The sequence below is a fragment of the Zingiber officinale genome, chromosome 3A (genome assembly GCF_018446385.1).
Source record: "Zingiber officinale cultivar Zhangliang chromosome 3A, Zo_v1.1, whole genome shotgun sequence".
NCBI lineage: Eukaryota > Viridiplantae > Streptophyta > Magnoliopsida > Zingiberales > Zingiberaceae > Zingiber > Zingiber officinale.
This window is the reverse complement of record NC_055990.1, coordinates 47,386,427-47,407,257: the sequence shown is the minus strand read 5'-3', so window position 1 is coordinate 47,407,257 and position 20,831 is coordinate 47,386,427. Positions and strand designations below refer to the sequence as shown.

At 40.2% G+C, this 20,831-nt stretch overlaps 1 protein-coding gene across 1 annotated transcript; it reads right to left on the bottom strand.

Moving 5' to 3' along the window:
* Positions 1 to 19,140: 19,140 nt before the first annotated feature.
* Positions 19,141 to 20,582, bottom strand: LOC122051848 (NAC domain-containing protein 68-like). The gene is made up of 3 exons (XM_042613150.1): positions 20,271 to 20,582; positions 19,902 to 20,188; positions 19,141 to 19,827 (listed from the first exon to the last, which is right to left on the bottom strand). The coding sequence occupies exons 1-3, from the start codon at positions 20,464 to 20,466 to the stop codon at positions 19,456 to 19,458; spliced, it is 855 nt and encodes a 284-aa protein (XP_042469084.1). The 5' UTR covers positions 20,467 to 20,582; the 3' UTR covers positions 19,141 to 19,455.
* Positions 20,583 to 20,831: the final 249 nt, after the last annotated feature.

Below are 20,831 nucleotides of genomic sequence, written 5' to 3'. Positions count from 1 at the left end.
GGGTTTTTGATACCTTATCTGGTCTGTGTACCTTGATTTGATTCATTGTCCTATGGTACACATTTTATATTTATGTATGCATATTGATATGCTATTCATGATATTGTCATGTTTAGTGTCATGCATCATCTCACATGATTACATTCTGTGCGATAGTTTGCTCCATTATTGTCGAGCACATCACCAGTTACATGTATCTGTACACACCACCACTCATGGGTTAGTGGTATATCAGACAGGTGTGTGGCAGTTCTGCTGTTTGGCTCCATTGGTCTGGTGACTCGGCGTGGTAGCCGGCAGACGGTTCTGCTCTGTTTGGCTCCATTGGTTTAGTGTAGCAGCATGGTAGCCGGCAGGCAGTTGGACTTTGTTTGGCTCCGGTGGTCCGCTCATGGGTAGTGTGACGCAGCGTGGTAGCCGACATAAATTCCTCCCCGTCATCGTGTGCCGGGAGATGAGAGCATTGCACTCCCCCATTTATGATTTGGGGTAGGAGGATAGGTGTACTCCAACAGCATCCCGTCCACTCGGTCACTCATCAGGAGCAGTGATGGCAGAGTGCACGGTTGTCACAGCCCTACCCACTCGGTTTCACCATTGTGTGGAGATGGCTGACTGGCATCAGGGGTGACCATGACATTGGCATCATATTGATGCATTTATTGCTTGTGTTTGCTGCATTTACTTACTGCATTTATATAGTTGCATATGATTGACATGCATACAAGATTATGACACTCTAGGCCTGATGACCCTGTTGTACTTATACCTTGGTCCTGGTTAGTACAGTTTTCTCCTGTTTGTTTCAGTTGCATTTATCCTTCTTGTATTAGGAGACTGTACGCATGATTAGTGCTGCTTGTTATTTTCTTTATTATGCATATCAGTTGATACCCGCTGAGTGTTGGACTCACACCCTCCTCCGTTGTTATTTTCAGGTTAATGCTGTCCGGAGGGTTCCAGTCGCTAGTTCCCTGCAGTCCATGAAGACGAGTGTTGCTCTTTTAGTTTTCCTTGTTTAGACTATGTTTAGACTTATTCTGCTTTTGACATCTGGATTTGTATTAGTTTACTTTTGGTTATTGTCTATGAGTTTTATTGGATTTGTTTTACTACATGTCTGCTTAGACGACAGAAGAGGTGAGTTGATTTTATCGTCAGATTTGAGCTTTATGGGTGTAGTGGAGTAGGACATCGGTTTTGTGCTTTATGGGTGTAGTTGAGTAGGGTTGTTTGTGAGTCTTATTATCATTGTTCTAGTATGTTAACTATTAAACTGCGTGGATGTCTGTGTGTTGTGATTATATTATTGTTATTGTTCCGGCCGTGTTGGCCGATGTATATGTGGCCTAGAGGGCATTGTAGAAAAGTTTTAGATTGTCACCCGTTCAGGGGAGATGCTGCCGAAATTTCTTCGGACAGGGACTCCCCCAGGGCGTGACATATGGAACCAACCCTAAGACTAGAGATCAAGTTAAAAGTACAAGGGAAGAAATTTCTAAGAGTACTTATGGCAAGATTTATGTAACTAAGACTTCTAAGAAGTCTAACAAAGTCACAAAGAATGTCACAAGGGAGGTCATTCCTAGAGTTTACCTAGTAAATGTGACTAAGGCTTCAAAAAGGCCAAACAAAGTCACAAGGAATGTTACAAGGGAAGTTATCCCTAGAGTTAACCTAGTAAAAGTGACCAAGGCTTCTAAAAAGCCTAGAAAGGTCCTTAGGAAGATAACTAGGCAAGTTATCCCTAGTGAGTACCTAGAGCATCCAAGGAGCACCAATAGGTTTTGGGTTCCTAGGAGCATATTCTTTACACCCTAGATGGGTTTAGAGAGTGTCAACTCCAATTGGAAAGGTAGTTAACCCAACCTTGTTAAAGTTGACACTTAAGAGCATTTTCAAGCTTTCACTAACCTTTGAAAATGAAAAGGATTATTTGTGCTATTCTTTGAAAGAGTAAAATGTGTCAAAATTTGAGAAGTTGAATCACATTTAAAATTGACACACTTGAGAGAAGCAAAAGTAATGACAAAGTTGGAATTCGACATTTTCTTATGGAGTTAAGGGAAATGTAAATTTTAATCCAAATTGTTAATCTTGGAAAGAGTAACATGTGCCAAATCTTAAGGAATTATGTGTGAATTAAATTGGCACAATTTGGAGAATCATATGAACTACCAAGTTGAGATTTTAGTATGTTTTTAGGAAGTCAAGGGCAAATCCGGGCTTAAAATATAAGGTGTTACTCTTTGAGAAGGGCAAAACGTGCCAAAATTTGAGAAATTGAAATTAATCTAAAATTGGTACACCTAAGAAAACTATAAGAAATACTAAGTTAGAAATTTGGTATTCTATTGAGGGGTTAAGGAAACATTTAAACCTTAATCAAATTAATTACTCTTTGGAAGAGTAAGTTGTGCCAAACCTTGAGGAATCACATCAAAGGTAAGTTGGCACACTTAGAGAAAGGATAAGAAATGTTAAGTTGGGTTTTGACATTCCTTCAAGAGATAAGCAATCTATGCTTAATTTTAAGGTTTTACCTAAGGTTTAAGGATACTTAGATAGATTATCTAGGTATATTTTATTTATGCTAAAATGTCATGATTGATTGCATATTATATGTCATGACATCATGTGTTGCATTCATTTTATTATGAAAAACACCAAAATATCTTGTCATGTCATACATACATCATGTAGCTATATCATGTTTTTTGTTTGAAAATTGCTTATTTTGATCTAAGCCATGTAACATCATGTATTATGTTAATTTCCTTGTAACTAAGGACAAAAGACATTTCTTATAAATGGTAAATATCCCAACAAGTGGGATTATACCAAGTGACATCCTAGGTGGATGATCATAAATTTTATAATGCCTAGATAGATATGTATGATCCCTTAGTTTAGGGAAAAACCAAATATACATCTCACAAAGAACTATAAGATGACTTGTATGTGTTTTAATACACGTTAGATACAAGTGAGATGTTAGGATGGTGAGCAAAACTCAAGATGTTGATTTAGCGCATCTTGTTGAGTTTTAGGTTCATCAAAACACATAGTCATGTGGTTTCCAATAATTGGGAAAACTAATGTACAAGTCATGTGCATTGAGCCCAAAGAACATGGTTGGATATTGGTTTTGAAAATGATTTTAAAATGCTTTTGGAAAACCTTGGTGAAGACTATCTTTTGATAGTAATCATCATTGAATAGTTAGACACAAACTTGAAGAAAACACTAAAGTTTTTATAAGTTTTCAAATTTGTGTCAATCTTTAAAAATAAGAAGTATTTTCATAGAAAACTATTTTTTCTTGATAAAGTATACCCTAAATAATGTCTACATGAATTTTCATGATTTTTAGAATTTTGTAGAATTTTTGAGGAGTTTCTAAATTTTACTGAAATTGAATTTCAGGAAATCAGAAACCCAATCAATCAACCGATCGATTGGGATGGGTTCAATCGATTAGCCAATCGATTGGGAAGCCATTTTCCCCGAACAGAAGGGTATTGAATCGATCAGCCGATCGATTAACCCAGGCTGGATCGATCAGTGGATCGATTTAGAGGGTATTTCTGCAAGCAGTAGCTTGCGGAATCGATCAATGGATCGATTGAAGTGATTTCAATCGATTGAGTCCAAACTTCAATCGATTGGGAAGTCTGATTTTGGCTTGAAAAACCTGATTTCAGCACTTCAAGTAGCTTCGTGTCCTAATAACTATTTCAAAGTCCTTGGAATACATTTGTAGACATTTAGGGGAAGTTTTCATGATGAAAATAAGCATAGATTAGTTAAGAAAAACCAAATGAAGTTTAGGATAAGGTTTAGTTTCAATTCTGAATTTAGAATCTTAAAACTTCAAGTTTTGGTTTTCAAGGGTCATTAACCATTTCTAACCCTTTGGAATACATTTGTATACACTTAGGGGGGTTTTCATGTTGAAAACAAGTATGGTTTGGTTAATATAAACTCAGGTGAAGTTTAGGTTGAGGTTAGTTTATTTATTGAATTTTGAACCTCAAAACTTCGAATTTTGGTTTTCCTAATTATTTAGGAACCCCAAGTCATTGTTGGTGTAATGATAGAAGTTTGACCATATTTTTAGGGGGAGCTACTCCTTGAATGCATGAAAATTTAATTTCAAGAACCTTGCAAGGGGGTTAAACCTTAATGATGGTTAATACTCAGGGTTGAGTATTGGGAAACAAATGAAGATTAGATATCTTCATTGATTAGGATAATAAATGCTCCCGGATGAGCATTGTGGAGTAGATTACTACTCAAGGGGGAGCATTGGGTAAATGAAGGAGATCAGGCCTTCATTGGTAGAGTGAAAAATGCTCTTGGATGAGCATTAAGAAGAAGATTATTGCTCAAGGAGGAGCATTGGATTCAATGAATGAGATTTTCATTGGTGAAATGAAGGAATGCTCTAGGATGAGCATTATGAAGTGAAATGGAGCCCAAGGGTGGCCTTGGAGACAATGAAAGGTATGTGATCCTCATTGTGGAGTTAACTCTTATGGAGAAGAGTTTATTTTTCAGTTTTTGATGTGTGACAAAGGGGGAGAATGGAAGGTTAAGTTAAGCCTTTCATCCCAAGTAGGGGAGTTTGCCCTCTAGAAAAGGGAGAGAATGAAGGAAACCTTCATTCATGTTTTGTCATGAGAGGTAAAGGTTATGAGATTTACCCTTGGTATAATAAAGAGATTAAGGCTATCGGATTTAGCCTAACTTAGAGGAATTGTCAAACATAAAAAAGGGAGAGATTGTTGGGACAATTTCCCTAGGTAAAGTTTGACCAGTTTGACTAAGCTTGAGTTGAGTAAAGCTTGAGTCGGGATTTGAGTTTTGATGTTTGACAATATAAGGAGTTTGACAATATATGGAGATTGTTGGAGCAATTGTCCGATTGTGGAGATGGTCAAGGGATTGACCAGGTTGATGAGAAGACAAGTCAAGTGGGTCAGTATTGACCGGAGACTTGACCAGGTAAATCCTAACTGGGTTTTAGGCAATGGGAAAGTCCTAACTAGAGTTTAGGCATCTGGCAAAGGTAAGTCCAACAGGAAAGTTGGCAAGAGTGAAAATCCAAGTAGGTCAGTGTTCATCAGACTTGGTGGTGAAAGTCCTGATAAGTGAGACCAGGCAATTGGAAAGTCCAAATGTGATCTTGGCAAAGGAGAAAGTCCTGGTGAGGAGCCAGGCAATTGGGAAGTCCTGGTGAGGAGCCAGGCAACTGGAAGTCCAAGTGTGATATGTTGGTGCAATATCCCTCAGGTCAAGGCTGACCTGGTTGACCAAGCTTGAGTCTTGGTTTGGGTTTCGATGTTTGACAATACAAAACTTCGATGATATGGACAAGTGCAGGTGCAGTTGTTCATTTGGGGAGATTGTTTGGTGCAATTCCCCTCTGATCAGGGTCTGATCAGTTTGGTTGGAAAAGAGTCAAGTAGGTCAAGGTTGACCAGATACTTGACTGGGAAGTCCTAACTGGGATGTTAAGCAGAAGAGAAATCCTGGTGAGTGAAGTCAGGTGAAAGACCTGGCGAGTGAAGCCAGGCAGAGAAAAGTCCTAGTGAGTGAAGCTAGGCAGAAGTGAAAGACCTGGTGAGTGAAGTCGGGCAGTGGAAAATCCTGGTGAGTGAAGCCAGGTGAAAATCTTAGTGAGTGAAGTTAGGTGAAAGTCCTGGCAAGTGAAACCAGGCATAGAAAAGACCTGGTGAGTAAAGCCAGGCAGAAGAGAAGTCCTACTGAGTGAAGCTAGGCAGAAGGGAAGTCCTGGTGAGTGAAGCCAGGCAAAGGAAAGTCCTAATGAGTGAAGCTAGGTAGAAGGGAAGTCCTGGTGAGTGAAGCCAGGCACGGTGAAATCCAGATGGGTCAAGGTTGACCAGACATCTGGTGAAAGTCCAAGTAGGTCAAAGGGATTGACCGGATACTTGGCAAGAGGAGAAAAGTCCAAGTGGGTCAAAGGGATTGACCAGACACTTGGTGAGAGAGTCCTAGCTGGTCAAGGGTGACCGGATGCTAGGTTTTATGTACCAACAAGTCATGGTTAACTGGATGTTGGTTTAGGGGGTTTTGGACTTGGTTTTGGGCAAAAACCAAGATCTGGATTGATCAGCCTATTGATCCATAAGATCTGGATTGATCAGCCGATTGATCCAGCAGATCTGGATCGATCAGCCGATCGATTGGATCATTCCCAATCGATCGGTCGATCGATCGGGTGAGTCCCCGCGAACAGAACCCCTCTGGATCGATTGGTGAATCGATCCAAATGTCCCAATCGATCAGTAAATCGATTGGGAGCTGCTGTTTGTGCGCGATAAGCCCTGGATCGATCAGCCGATCGATTCAGGCTATTCCAGAGAGCACAGAGGCACTCTGGATCGATCGGTTGATTGATCCAAAGTCTTCCCGATCGATTGGGAGCAATCCAATCTATCAGAATTCGACCGTTGGCGCAGGATATAGCTGTTGGCGTGCGATTCCTTCGGCAGAACTTCACCGATTCATTTCAGATCTTCACAAGCTTCTCCACAGAGCTCTCCACGCCAGATCTTGAAGATTCTTGGAAGGATTGTCCAAGTCAAGAGGCGAAGAAGAGAAGTTAGGGTTAGGGCTTTTACTGCACTTCTTGTAAGCTTTTGCTTGTTCTTTACTGCCCTTTCCTTTCTTCTTGTATTGAGAGTCTTGTAGGGCTTCTCCGCCTTCGGTAGTTACCGAAAAGGAGTGTTTACATAGTGGAGGTGTGTGTGTGTGCGTGGATCCTTGGATTAGTCACCTCTTGTGAGGTGGATACCAAGTAAAATCCATTTGTTAGCGTTGTATGCATTTGTTTCTTTGTATTTCCGCTGCACATCTCTGAAGAAACAAGCAACGAAGCACAAGAGCACGCGACGAGCTATTCACCACCCCCCCCCCCCCCTCTAGCTCCATATTTGGTCCCAACATGATCTTGGCAAAGGAGGAAGTCCTGGTGAGGAGCCAGGCAATTGGAAAGTCCTGGTAAGGAGCCAGGCAACGGAAAGTCCAAGTGTGATCTTGGCAAAGGTTGTAAGTCCAAGCATGTGGTCTTGACAAGGTAAGTCCTAGTATGACTTGGCAAGGAGAACTCGACAACTAGGATGAGGCCAAAGGAAGCTCTTGAAGGCAAGGCGTGAAGGATGGGGAGATATCCGAGAGACGCAAGGCTGATGGAGGAGGTTAGAAGGCTAGTTCTGTTGGAATGTATACTGAAAGCCTAAGCTTTGTAAACATTTATTATGAATAAAGAATCACATTTGGTCTAATTGTCTACATTTGTTTGTAGTTGTTCATTTAATTTATATTGTAGATAACATAGTATGTGGTGTCACATACAGAAGATGATGTTATCAGTACCTTATAAATTATAAACAGTAGCTCACGACCAAAATGGAAAAGGAACAAACCATTAGAAGGTCGTAGTGTAATTAGGTATTAGTTTATCTTGACTATATAATTACACTAGTACACTCAGAGTGTATTGAGTAGGACCATTTGAGGTCGTTTCTTTTATACTGACTTTATAAAGGAACAAAGACCTCAGTTATTATGGAAGTGTGTGCTCTTAATCCTAATATAATAACAAGCGCATATATTTGATATTTATTTCTTTAATTTATCAATTGGTGAGATTTAGTTCGATAAATCAATAAACCTGATAAGTTGGGAAATGGTATCACTTATAGTGTGTGTTGCTGATTATAGAAGGAAACTGTGTCCTAGAGATACTAGGTTGATAATGTCCCCAAGAGGAGTTCATAAGGATTGTCATGTTAAACCCTGCAGGTGGACTTAGTCCGACATGACGATAAGGTTGAGTGGTACTACTCTTGGACTTAGATATTAATTAAATGAGTTGTCAGTAACTCACTTAATTAGTGGACATTCGATATCTTAAACACAGGGAGACTAACACACTCATAATAAGAAGGAGCCCAAAAATGTAATTTGGGATTGGTGCGGTAGTTCAATGATAGTTCTCTAGTGGAATGAATTATCATTGATAAAATTAAGTTGTGTGTTCGGGGCGAACACGGGATGCTTAATTTTATCGGGAGACCAAAACCAATTCCTCCTCTCGGTCCCTATCGTAGCCTCTTATTTATAGAGTTCTATACCCACCTATACCCACCAATAAGGGGCCGGCCAAGCTAGCTTGGGAACCAAGCTAGGGCCGGCCTAGGTATATTATTGGGTGGTCGGCCCTAGCTTGAACCCAAGCTAGTGGGGGCCGGCCAAATTAAATTAAAAAGGGATTTTAATTTTAATTTTTATTATTATGTGGAAGATATAATTTAAAGAGAATTAAAATTAAAATATCTCTCTTGTAAAAGATTTATAAAAGATTAAAGAAAGAGATTAGATCTCTTTCCTTATTTGTAGATTGGAGAGATGTTTTATTTTTTTTTTTAAAATTATTCACATGTTGATAAAATTAAAATTATAGAAATTTCCTTTTATCAACCATGAAGAGATTTTAAAGAGAAATTTTATTTTTTAAAATTTTCGGAAACAAATTAGGAAGTTTTAATTGTTGATTAAAACTTGTCCAATTTGTTCTCCAATGATATGGCCGGCCATTGAAGATTGATTTGGAAAATTTATTTTATTTTTCTAAATTAAATCATGTCAAGGAAATTGAGGAAATTTTATTGTTATTAAATTTCCTAATTTGCCTAGGCCAAGGAATATAAAAGAAAGGGTGAGGGTGCCTTCATGAGACACAACCTCTATTATTTTCTCTCCCTCTTTTGTTCCTTGGTGTGGCCGGCCATCCTCTCCCTCTCTTCCTCTTGTGGTGGCCGAACCTCTCTCCCTTCCTTGGAGCTCTTGTGGTGGCCGGATACTACTCGGAGAAGAAGAAGAAGAAGGAGAGAAAGCTAGCATCTCTTGGAGCTTGGTTAGTATTTTGATTTTCTTCCTTGGTGAAGCTTCCTCTTTGTTGGCCGAACCTAGCTAGGAGGAGAAGAAGGTGATTGGTGGTTTCTCGTCTCGGAAGATCGTTGCCCATACAACGTACGAGGTTAGAAGAGGAATACGGTAGAAGATCAAGAGGTTTTTCTACAAGGTATAACTAGTAATTTTTATTTCCGCATCATGCTAGTTATTTATGGAAATAATACCAAATACAAGAGGCTTACGATCTAGTATTTCGAATATGTTTTTCGATGTTGTGTTCTTTTGTTTTCTTTCTTTTCCTTGTGATTTGATTGTTCTCTTTGGTTAACCTAAAGTTATTTTAGGAAATTAAATATTAGTTTTCTATTAAAGGTTTTGTCTAGTCGGTGGTGGTTGCTCCCATATCCAAGAAGGCCATGTGCCTCGCCACGTCAGTACTGGGAACCTTTTATGGAAATTAATATTTAATGGAATTAATAACTTAAGGAGACTTGGGTCGAACGTGTTAAGTTCCGCAGGAGATCCAAGTCAAAACCTAAAAGAACAAATAGATTAAGTTTTGGATCAAACGTGTTAAGTTCCGCAGGCGATCCAAAATTTAATTTAAAAGAACACATGGTAGCTAGGAAAAGGTTCAGACCTTTGTACAAAATTTTGTACAGTGGAACCTATAGGTTTTTCGAGTAGCAACCAACAATTGGTATCAGAGCTAGGGTTTTGCCTCTGTGTATTTGGTATTTAGTTTAATTATGCACATGTCATACATAATTTAGGCAGGTTAATAGTAGGATGTGCTAACTTTGTGGATGCAGGATCCAACTATTATGGCTTTTAGTTAATTATGTGTGATTGGACCCTTGGACATGTCAAGGGCAATTTATATGTGTGTGCATGATTGTATTAAAATACAGCAGGAGCTGTATTTAGTTTTATTAGGATTTTATTTTTGATCTAGATACATGTACATTCCTTTTATGGAATATAGGATCAAAAATGTAAAATTCTATTTATGTCGCGGATCGAATCTTGCAAAGCGTGGAACCTTCTAAGGACCAGAGGCGCAGCGGAACTAGGAGCAAGATGGATGCGACAGCTAGACCCTAGGCGGTGGCCAAATATGGCAGCAGCTTGGGATGACAACACACGGAGGACAATTTAGAGATAAAAGTCATAATAGTTGAAAATTAAATTTTCTATTTATTGCTTTTATATTGTGCTGTGTGTGCATGTTAGTTTACAAGTTTAGTAGGCTAGCATAGTTAAAATTCCTCATTTATAAATAACTAAGTGGGAGAGGATTTTTTAAATAAATCCCATGGTCTCCATTACTGGTTTGTAAGTGATGCAAACAAGCTTGCGCGTTGGCTCGAGTGCCTTCCTCCATAACGGATGAGCTTGTTTGTGGATCACTAGAATGGACTTCCATTTTTGGATGACTATAGGAAATTAATTAAGAGCGTGTAATCTTCCCCAACGGAAGGGCATAATCTTATTAATGGACTTAGTGTCAAGTAATGGTATACACTTAGACACATCTAATAGTATCCTCCCAACGGTCACTATTATTATTTGTGTGACCAAATAATACCAACTATTAATTTTATTTGTCAAAAGTTAGGTTGACAAGATAATAAAATTAATGGGTTAAAACCCTCCTTTTACAAATGTTGAATTTGTATCGTCCACACTAACGTGGCATACAAAATTCACGGTGTGATGAGGTGTTGGTTAATTTAAAATAGTATTGTTTGAGGAATCAATATTATTCTAAATTTAGAGTTCGACCAAAAGTTATTTGTGATTCTTAGGATGACTTTCAACCCATCCATCATACTTCAATAAAATAGACTTCCGGACCTAATTACATAGATTGGAAAAGGAACTCGGACATTGTTCGATCATTCTGAAAGCTATAAATTTGATCGATCGAACCTTGTCTGATGCACCCATCGGTGAATTTACCCAAGAGGAGATTGAATATCATAAGAGATGGGTAAAGGCGGATGAGATGGCGCGTGTTACATTTTGGCTTCAATGTCAAATGTATTGCAACATCAACATCAAGATCAACAACTTATGATATTATGAACAATCTCAAGGAGCTCTTTGGTCATCAGGATAGGGCTTCTAGACAAGAAGCTATGAGAAAGATAATGACAGCCACCATGCAGGGGACTCCCGTAAGGGATCATATCCTAAAGATGATGGCTTATCCGAACGAGATCTGATCCTTGGAGGAGAAATTGATGGGAAACCCGGATCGATATGATCCTCCAAACGCTACCTAGAAGTTTTGAGCAGCTCCTTGAACTATAATATGAATAAAAGGGTTTATTCATTAGGGGAACTACTGACATAGGATTATTTCGTCACAATTCTCAAATTCACTTTGCTGAAAATGGTTCTACTTCTAAACCGAAAGGAAAGAAGAAGAAGAAACAAGCTGGCTCAGCAAAGAAAGTGAATAAATCTCAGAGTACGGGATTTAAAGCTGGAGTGAAGAAGCCGAAGGGCAAGTGCTTCATCTGCATTGGAAGGCGGACTGTCCTCGTAGGAACCAAAACAAAGGTATATCTCATGCTCTAGTTGTTGAAACATGTTTAGCGGTGTTATCTACCAGCACCTGGTGTGTAGATACGGGAGCCACTGATCATGTCTGCAATTCCTTGCAGGGGTTCCAGGAAACCCGACGACTATCTGAAGGGGAGATTACCGTCTACATGGGTAATGCTACTAAGGTGGCAGCTGTTGCAGTGGGAGACGTCTACTTGTCTTTTAGTAGAAATAAAAATTTGGTTTTAATAAATTGTCTTTATGTACCCAGTTTTAGAAAGAATTTAATTTCAGTTTCTAAACTGTTTATAGATGGATATTCAGTTTCTTTCAGTAACGATGTAGTTATTAAAAGAAATAAAGTGATTATCTGTTCTGGTGCATTAGTTGGCAATTTGTATATTTTAAATCCAATTTCTTCCACAAAGCAAAACATGAAAATTTATAACTCATCTTCTAATTCTAATAAGAGAAAAGAACCTTCAGAAATGAACCAAGCATATCTTTGGCATCTAAGACTTGGTCATATTAATTTAAGTAGGATTTAGAGGCTTATAGCCGATGGACTTTTGAGTTCATTAGAGTTGGAAAATTTTTCAACTTGTGAATCTTGCTTAGAAGGTAAAATGACCAAGAGGTCGTTCAAGGCCAAGGGGTATAGAGCCAAAGAAGTGTTAGAGTTGGTTCACTCGATTTGTGTGGTCCTATGTCCATGTGCAAGAGGAGGTTTTGAATATTTTGTCTCTTTCATGAGCGATTATTCAAGATATGGATACATTTACCTAATGCGCAAGTCCGAGTGCTTTGACAAGTTCAAAGAATACAAGGTTGATGTGGAGAAGCGATTAGGTAAAGTATCAAGACACTACGATCTGATCGTGGTGGCGAATACCTCTTAGGAGAGTTTAGGAATTACTTATCGGAGGTGGGATTCAATCCCAATTGTCGCACTGGAACACCCCAAGAATGGTGTAGCGAGCGAAGGAATAGGACTCTTATGGAAATGATTAGATCGATGATGAGTTATTGAGAAAAATTCGTTTTGGGATATGCTCTGGAAACAGCAGCGATATTCCGAACTTAGTACCTTCTAAATCGGTTTCTTCTACTCCCATAGAATTGTGGAATGGGCGAAACCCGATCTAAGACATATTCGGATTTGGGGTAGTCCAGACATGTGAAACCAGATCTTGATAAGTTAGAATCTCGTCTGAAGTTCGCGTGTTTGTAGGATATCCCAAAGGAACGAAAGGTGGTTTATTTTATAGTCCTAAAGACCAGAAGGTCATTGTTAGCACCAATGTCCAGTTTTTAGAAGAAGACTATATAATGGATCATAAGCCCAGTAGTAAAGTTGTTTTAGAAGAACTTAGAGAGGACATGTCTACTTCAGTACCAACAGTACAAGATGAAGTACCACAAGAGACTGCAACACGTGTCACATATGATACACAACCACAGATAGTGCCTCGTCGTAGTGGGAGGGTTGTGAGGCAACCTGAAAGATTCATGTTTTTGGGAGAGTCTTCGGACTTGATCCCGGGTAAACATGAACCTGATCCCCGGTCATATGACGAAGCACTCCAAGATATAGATGCAACATCTTGGCAAAAGACAATGAATTCTGAAATAGAGTCCATGTACTCTAATAAGGTTTGGGAGCTTGTAGAACCACCTGATGGTGTAAAAGCCGTTGGATGCAAGTGGATCTACAAAAGGAAAAGAGGGACAGACGGGAAGGTAGAAACCTTCAAAGCTAGGCTTGTTGCAAAAGGGTACACTCAAAAAGAGGGAATCGATTATGAGGAGACCTTTTCACCAGTAGCCATGCTTAAGTCTATCCGGATACTCTTATCCATTGCTGCTCATATGGATTATGAGATTTGGCAAATGGATGTCAAGACAGCTTTCCTTAATGGAAGTCTTGAAGAGAACATCCATATGAAGCAACCAGAAGGGTTCATTGAAAAAGGCAAAGAGCATCTAGTGTGCAAGCTCAATCGGTCCATTTATGGACTGAAGCAAGCTTCAAGGTCTTGGAACATCCGGTTTAATGAAGTAATCCAGTCATATGGATTTATTCAAAGTCCGGATGAGTCTTGTGTATATAAGAAGTGTAACGGAAACGTGGTGGTATTTCTTGTACTATACGTAGATGATATTTTGTTAATTGGCAACAATGTCAAGGTATTATCGGACGTAAGGGTATGGTTGTCCAAACAATTTGATATGAAGGACTTAGGAGAATGTGCACACATTCTTGGGATCAAAGTTATAAGGGATCGTAAGAAAAGAATGTTGTGTCTATCCCAAGCTTCATATATAGATACAATCCTTGCTCGTTTTAGCATGCAGGATTCCAAGAAAGGTTTCTTACCTTTTAGACATGGAGTAGCTCTATCTAAAGAGATGTCTCCAAAGACATCAAAAGAGATAGAGGACATGAAAGCGGTTCCTTATGCTTCAGTAGGAAGCCTAATGTATGCAATGTTATACGAGACCGATATCCGCTTTCCGTAGGCATGGTCACAGACATCGAGTAACCGGACAAGGACATTGGATGCGAAAGCATATATTGAAGTACCGAGAAGGACTAGAGATTATATGCTAGTTTACCAAGCAGACGATCCGCTCCGGTTACACAGATTTTGATTTCCAATCAGATAGGGATAACAGTAAGTCTACATCAGGCTATGTGTTTACTTTAGGAGGTGGAGCCATTTCATGGAGGAGTGTTAAGCAGAAATGCGTTTCGGACTCAACCATGGAAGCTGAATATGTAGCAGCCTCTGAGGCAGCTAAAGAAGCAGTATGGCTCAGGAACTTTCTAATGGACTTAGATGTGATTCCTGGTTTGCCCAAAATCATCACAATTTATTGTGATAATAGCGGTGCAGTTGCAAACTCGAAGGAACCACGAGCTCATAAGGCAAGTAAACATATAGAGCGCAAGTACCACCTGATACGAGATATTGTGAAGCGAGGAGAAGTTGTCATCGCCAAGATTGCATCAGCGGATAACCTGGCAGATCCTTTCACTAAGGCCCTTCCGGCGAAAGCTTTCGATCGGCATGTGGAGGGAATGGGAATCAGATGTATGGTAGAAGATATGGCAGCTTAGTCATTAGTATAAGTGGGAGATTGTTGGAATGTATACTGAAAGCCTAAGCTTTGTAAACATTTATTATGAATAAAGAATCACATTTGGTCTAATTGTCTACATTTGTTTGTAGTTGTTCATTTAATTTATATTGTAGATAACATAGTATGTGGTGTCACATACAGAAGATGATGTTATCAGTACCTTATAAATTATAAACAGTAGCTCACGACCAAAATGGAAAAGGAACAAACCATTAGAAGGTCGTAGTGTAATTAGGTATTAGTTTATCTTGACTATATAATTACACTAGTACACTCAGAGTGTATTGAGTAGGACCATTTGAGGTCGTTTCTTTTATACTGACTTTATAAAGGAACAAAGACCTCAGTTATTATGGAAGTGTGTGCTCTTAATCCTAATATAATAACAAGCACATATATTTGATATTTATTTCTTTAATTTATCAATGGGTGAGATTTAGTTCGTTGAATCAATAAACCCGATAAGTTGGGAAATGGTATCACTTATAGTGTGTGTTGTTGATTATAGAAGGAAACTGTGTCCTAGAGATACTAGGTTGATAATGTCCTCAAGAGGAGCTCATAAAGATTGTCATGTTAAACCCTGCAGGTGGACTTAGTCCGACATGACAATAAGGTTGAGTGGTACTACTCTTGGACTAAGATATTAATTAAATGAGTTGTCAGTAACTCACTTAATTAGTGGACATTCGATATCTTAAACACAGGGAGACTAACACACTCATAATAAGAAGGAGCCCAAAAATGTAATTTGGGATTGGTGCGGTAGTTCAATAATAGTTCTCTAGTGGAATGAATTATCATTGATAAAATTAAGTTGTGTGTTCGGGCAAACACGGGATGCTTAATTTTATCGGGAGACCAAAACCAATTCCTCCTCTCGGTCCCTATCGTAGCCTCTTATTTGTAGAGTAATATACCCACCTATACCCACCTTCTATACCCACCCAAAGGGGGCCGACCAAGCTAGCTTGGGAACCAAGCTAGGGCCGGCCTAGGTATAAATTGGGGTGACCGAACCTAGCTTGAACCCAAGCTAGTGGGGGCCGGCCAAATTAAATTAAAAGGATTTTAATTTTAATTTTTATTATGTGGAAGATATAATTTAAAGAGAATTAAAATTAAAATATCTCTCTTGTAAAAGATTTATAAAAGATTAAAGAAAGAGATTAGATCTCTTTCCTTATTTGTAGATTGGAGAGATGTTTTATTTTTTCTTTAAAAATTATTCACATGTTGATAAAATTAAAATTATAGAAATTTCCTTTTATCAACCATGAAGAGATTTTAAAGAGAAATTTTATTTTTTAAAATTTCCGGAAACAAATTAGGAAGTTTTAATTGTTGATTAAAACTTGTCCAATTTGTTCTCCAATGATGTGGCCGGCCATTGAAGATTGATTTGGAAAATTTATTTTATTTTTCTAAATTAAATCATGTCAAGGAAATTGAGGAAATTTTATTGTAATTAAATTTCCTAATTTGCCTAGGCCAAGGAATATAAAAGAAGGGGTGAGGGTGCCTTCATTAGACACAACCTCTATTATTTTCTCTCCCTCTTTTGTTCCTTGGTGTGGCCGGCCATCCTCTCCCTCTCTTCCTCTTGTGGTGGCTGAACCTCTCTCCCTTCCTTGGAGCTCTTGTGGTGGCCGGATACTACTCGGAGAAGAAGAAGAAGAAGGAGAGAAAGCTAGCATCTCTTGGAGCTTGGTTAGTATTTTGATTTTCTTCCTTGGTGAAGCTTCCTCTTTGTTGGCCGAACCTAGCTAGGAGGAGAAGAAGGTGATTGGTGGTTTCTCGTCTCGGAAGATCGTTGCCCATACAACGTCCGAGGTTAGAAGAGGAATACGGTAGAAGATCAAGAGGTTTTTCTACAAGGTATAACTAGTAATTTTTATTTCCGCATCATGCTAGTTATTTATGGAAATAATACCAAATACAAGAGGCTTACGTTCTAGTATTTCGAATATGTTTTTCGATGTTGTGTTCTTTTGTTTTCTTTCTTTTCCTTGTGATTTGATTGTTCTCTTTGGTTAACCTAAAGTTATTTTAGGAAATTAAATATTAGCTTTCTATTAAAGGTTTTGTCTAGTCGGTGGTGGTTGCTCCCATATCCAAGAAGGCCATGTGCCTCGCCACGTCAGTACTGGGAACCTTTTATGGAAATTAATATTTAATGGAATTAATAACTTAAGGAGACTTGGTTCGAACGTGTTAAGTTCCGCAGGAGATCCAAGTCAAAACCTAAAAGAATAAATAGATTAAGTTTTGGATCAAACGTGTTAAGTTCCGCAGGCGATCCAAAATTTAATTTAAAAGAACACATGGTAGCTAGGAAAAGGTTCAGACCTTTGTACAAAATTTTGTACAGTGGAACCTCTAGGTTTTCCGAGTAGCAACCAACAAGTTCAAGGTTGGTCGGGTATGGTCAAATGCTAGGCATAGAGACCCAACAGGTCACGGTTGACCAAGAGTTGGGTTGGAGACTTTGGACCTGAGGTTGAGTCAAGTCCAGGATGTTCAATCGATCGGTCGATCGATTGAACCACTGTCCAATCGATCAGTTGATCGATTGGAGTGTGCTGCGATGGTGGGACGGCCCAATCGATCGATCGATTGGGAGGTGAAATCTTGAGCACAGAGGCTTTCCCAATCGATCGGGCGATCGATTGGGAGCTGCCAATCGATCGGGCGATCGATTGGGAGCTGCCAATCGATCGACGGATCGATTGGGCAGCAAGAGTTCTCGCGCGATCGCGAGAACACAGAATGGTCCTGAATCGATCGACCGATCAATTCAGGCAATCCCAATCGATCGATCGATCGATTGGGAAGTGACCGTTGCCCGGGTTCCAGGTAGTGGACGGCTGGGATTGTCCGGATGTGACGTGGCAATCGATTGGGGATGAATTCAATCGATTGGAGCCATTGTATAAAGCCCAGGCGGAGCGGTTTATCAGTAGATCTTTTGCGTCGTTCTTCAGCGATTCACAACAAGCTTCTTTGATCTACTCACGCCAGTTCTTGAAGGCACTTGGGGAGTTTCTCCAAGGTTCAAGAGGCGACGACAAGCACGAGTAAGCAAGAAGAAGGGTGTATTACATTGTATTTTTGTTTATTCTTCTCGTGTTCGTGTTTGTGTTTGTGTGTGAATACTGTACGAGGCTTCTCCGCCTCCGGCTGCGACCGAGAAGGAGGTTTTCATTAGTGGAGTGAGCGTGTCGTGTGGACCCTTGGATTAATCACCTCTTCTTGAGGTGGATACTAAGTAAATCCGTAGTGTTAGCGTTGTGTGTGTCTTGTGTTTATTTCCGCTGCACATTATCAAGACGAAGCAACCGACAAATGCGACGAAACGCTATTCACCCCCCTCTAGCGGGCACAAAGGTCCCAACACTTTGTGCATATTCTGATGCTGATTGGGCGGGTGATCTTACGGATAGTAAGTCGACCACTGACTTCTGTATTTTCTTGGAGATTCTCTTATGTCTTGGAAGAGCAAGATGCAAGATGTTATTTCTAGATCCTCCACAGAAGCTGAGTATCGTATCATGGCTACTGCCACTTGTGAGATTGTTTGGCTACGTTGGTTGCTTGCAGATATAGGAGTTTTTCTTCAAAAACCTACTGCTCTTCATTGTGATAATCAGAGTGCCATTCAGATTGCACGCAATACGGTTTTTCATGAGAGACCGAAGCATATTAAGATAGATTGTCATTTTACTCGTCATCCTCTACAGCTTGACACTATCACACTACCTTTTGTTTCTTCCTCACTACATATAGTTGATATGTTTACCAAGGCTCACTCCGCTTCACGTTTCCGATTTTTATCTGACAAACTCTCAATGCTTCTGGCTATAACATTGTGAGTTTGAGGGGGGATGTTAGATTATATAATTTAATAGAATTATTTGTTTATAGCCTTGAGGACAATTTAGTCTTTTACCTTTTCAGTTTAGGATTTTTTTTCTTTAGACTCTTTTTTTAGACTTTTTTCTTGTAATTAATTATATAAGACCTTGTACCTTTTATCTTTTGATTCACAAAAATAAAGACGGCGACTCTTTTTCTTTGACATTAATTTTTACATTTTCAACTAACAAAACACTGATTTGATCTCAGAGCTTTTGTGGATATATTGGCCAAGTTGGTAAAAGGTGATTCGATTGCTCCCCTTGTCAATCCGTCCAAGGATTAACACACAGAGAAGGTAAATCATAGGTGACTATTAGCCCTTGGAATAGTGGTTGATGCATGAGGGAGACATTTACTTCGGTTATACTAATATTCGAACTCCAGATCTTAAGTTGGTAGTATCTCATGCGCTAACTACTAGACCATCCCAAAGCATATAAGTCAGGTTGCTCAAGTTGAGCACCTGACCTACTTCGCTCAACTTGACCAGCTTATCCAACTGACCCGACTCGAGAAAACACTTTTCCTTTACCGTTTCTGGGTTTTCTAACACACGTTGCTTATAGATCGACAGCCACAACACAACAACAAATATCTGAGCGTTTCTATATCTATATCATAATTAGAGGTGACAGAGCACAGGGGAGTGACCATCCCCAAACTCCTTTTACAATCAAATTAATAAATAAAAAATCATCAATCTGCTAGTAAGGGATCAGTTTCACCCCTTCATGTTAGAGTATCTCTGTTCCAAAATTTGAAGAACAAACACAAAGAATCCTATTCTGGTCTCTTCTTGGAGATACGTTTATAACCTTCTGCAACTGGCACGTTTAGAGTTGTTCTTTTCATCCTATTCTGGTATATCTTCCTCCTACTATCTACAGAGGAATAAATCTAATTCCAGAACAGCTGCTTGTTTGATTGGATCTGCTCCAGATACTTGACATCCGGATTGAAGTAATCCTGGTTTGAGATACTGACAACTGATGCAGGTTCAAATCCAATTGCGTCCATGGTGCTCTGGAAGTCATCCAGATCCAAGCCCATGAACCAATCCTCCTCTTCTTTCACAGCATCCACCTCCTGAAAGCCGCCGGCGCCAGAATTATGCTCGACGTCGTCGGAACCTTTAGCACTCCACGCAGTACTGTCTGACCTTTCGTCACCATTCGTGTCAAAGGAATCGGCGGGCTTCCTGTTCTGTTGCGTCTTCTTCTCCCAGTTGTTCTTTTTGTTGTACAAGCGACACAAGACGCAATCATCCAACTGCAGTGATGGATTTTCTTTGGTTAGTTGTTATAATTTTATGATTTAGTGAGGCGGCCGTGCATGGGACTTACTCTCAGATTGCCCTTGTTGTTGTTGGCGGATCGATCGACGTCGGCGAGGCGGTACTCATGCATGATCCAATCCGTCTTGACGCCTCTCGGAGCTTTGCCGTGGTAGAACACCAAAGCTTTCTTTATGCCGATAGGCCGACGGCTTCCCGGCACCGATATCGGCTTGTCGGCGCCGGTGGCTTTCCAGTACCCTCTTCCAGCGGCCCTGTTGGGCCTCGACCCGTTCTGGTACTTGCGGTCTCTCGGAGTGAAGAAGTACCATTCTTTGGTTCCAAACAACGCCATTTCTGGTCACAGAAAGGAGCAATTTTTAGAGCACTGGCAAGGTGTTCGAAGGAATGATTGACGGATAGCTATGCCATGCCATACCTGGAAGGTCCCAAGGGTCGAGCTTGTAGAGGTCGACCTCTGCGATGATGGGGACGTGGAGGCGCTGGCCTGTGGCCTTGCGGACGAGGTAGTCGACGACGAGCTCCTCGTCGGTGGGGTAGAAGCGGAAGCCAGGCGGCAGGTTGAGCTCGGCCTCGGCGTCTCTCCTGGTGGCCATCAATGTCGTCGTGTTCATCTTTCTCTTTCTCTCTGGAAATATATCGAACAGTTGGCTTGCAGTTGAGGTACAGAGGAGTCGGGAAGGGTATATATAAGGACGTCGGAGTTGGTCTGTAGGCGGTGACGAGAGGGCAAGGAACCGGGAGGGGGGGGGTGGAGACAGAAGGGTGGCGGCGGAGGCGAGAAGGGCCGTGGAAGGTTCGGGGTGGGGGCGTCTTGACCGGAATGAAAAGATAAAAAGTCGAGGAGGAGGAGACGACGATGATGATGAAGTCACGGAGGACGTGTGCGTTTAGGGTCTGCACCTGAACAGATGAATCGATGGTGGTTTTGTTCGTGTCTGACGGCGCAGGTCAAGTCAACTATCACAGCTTTGAAAGA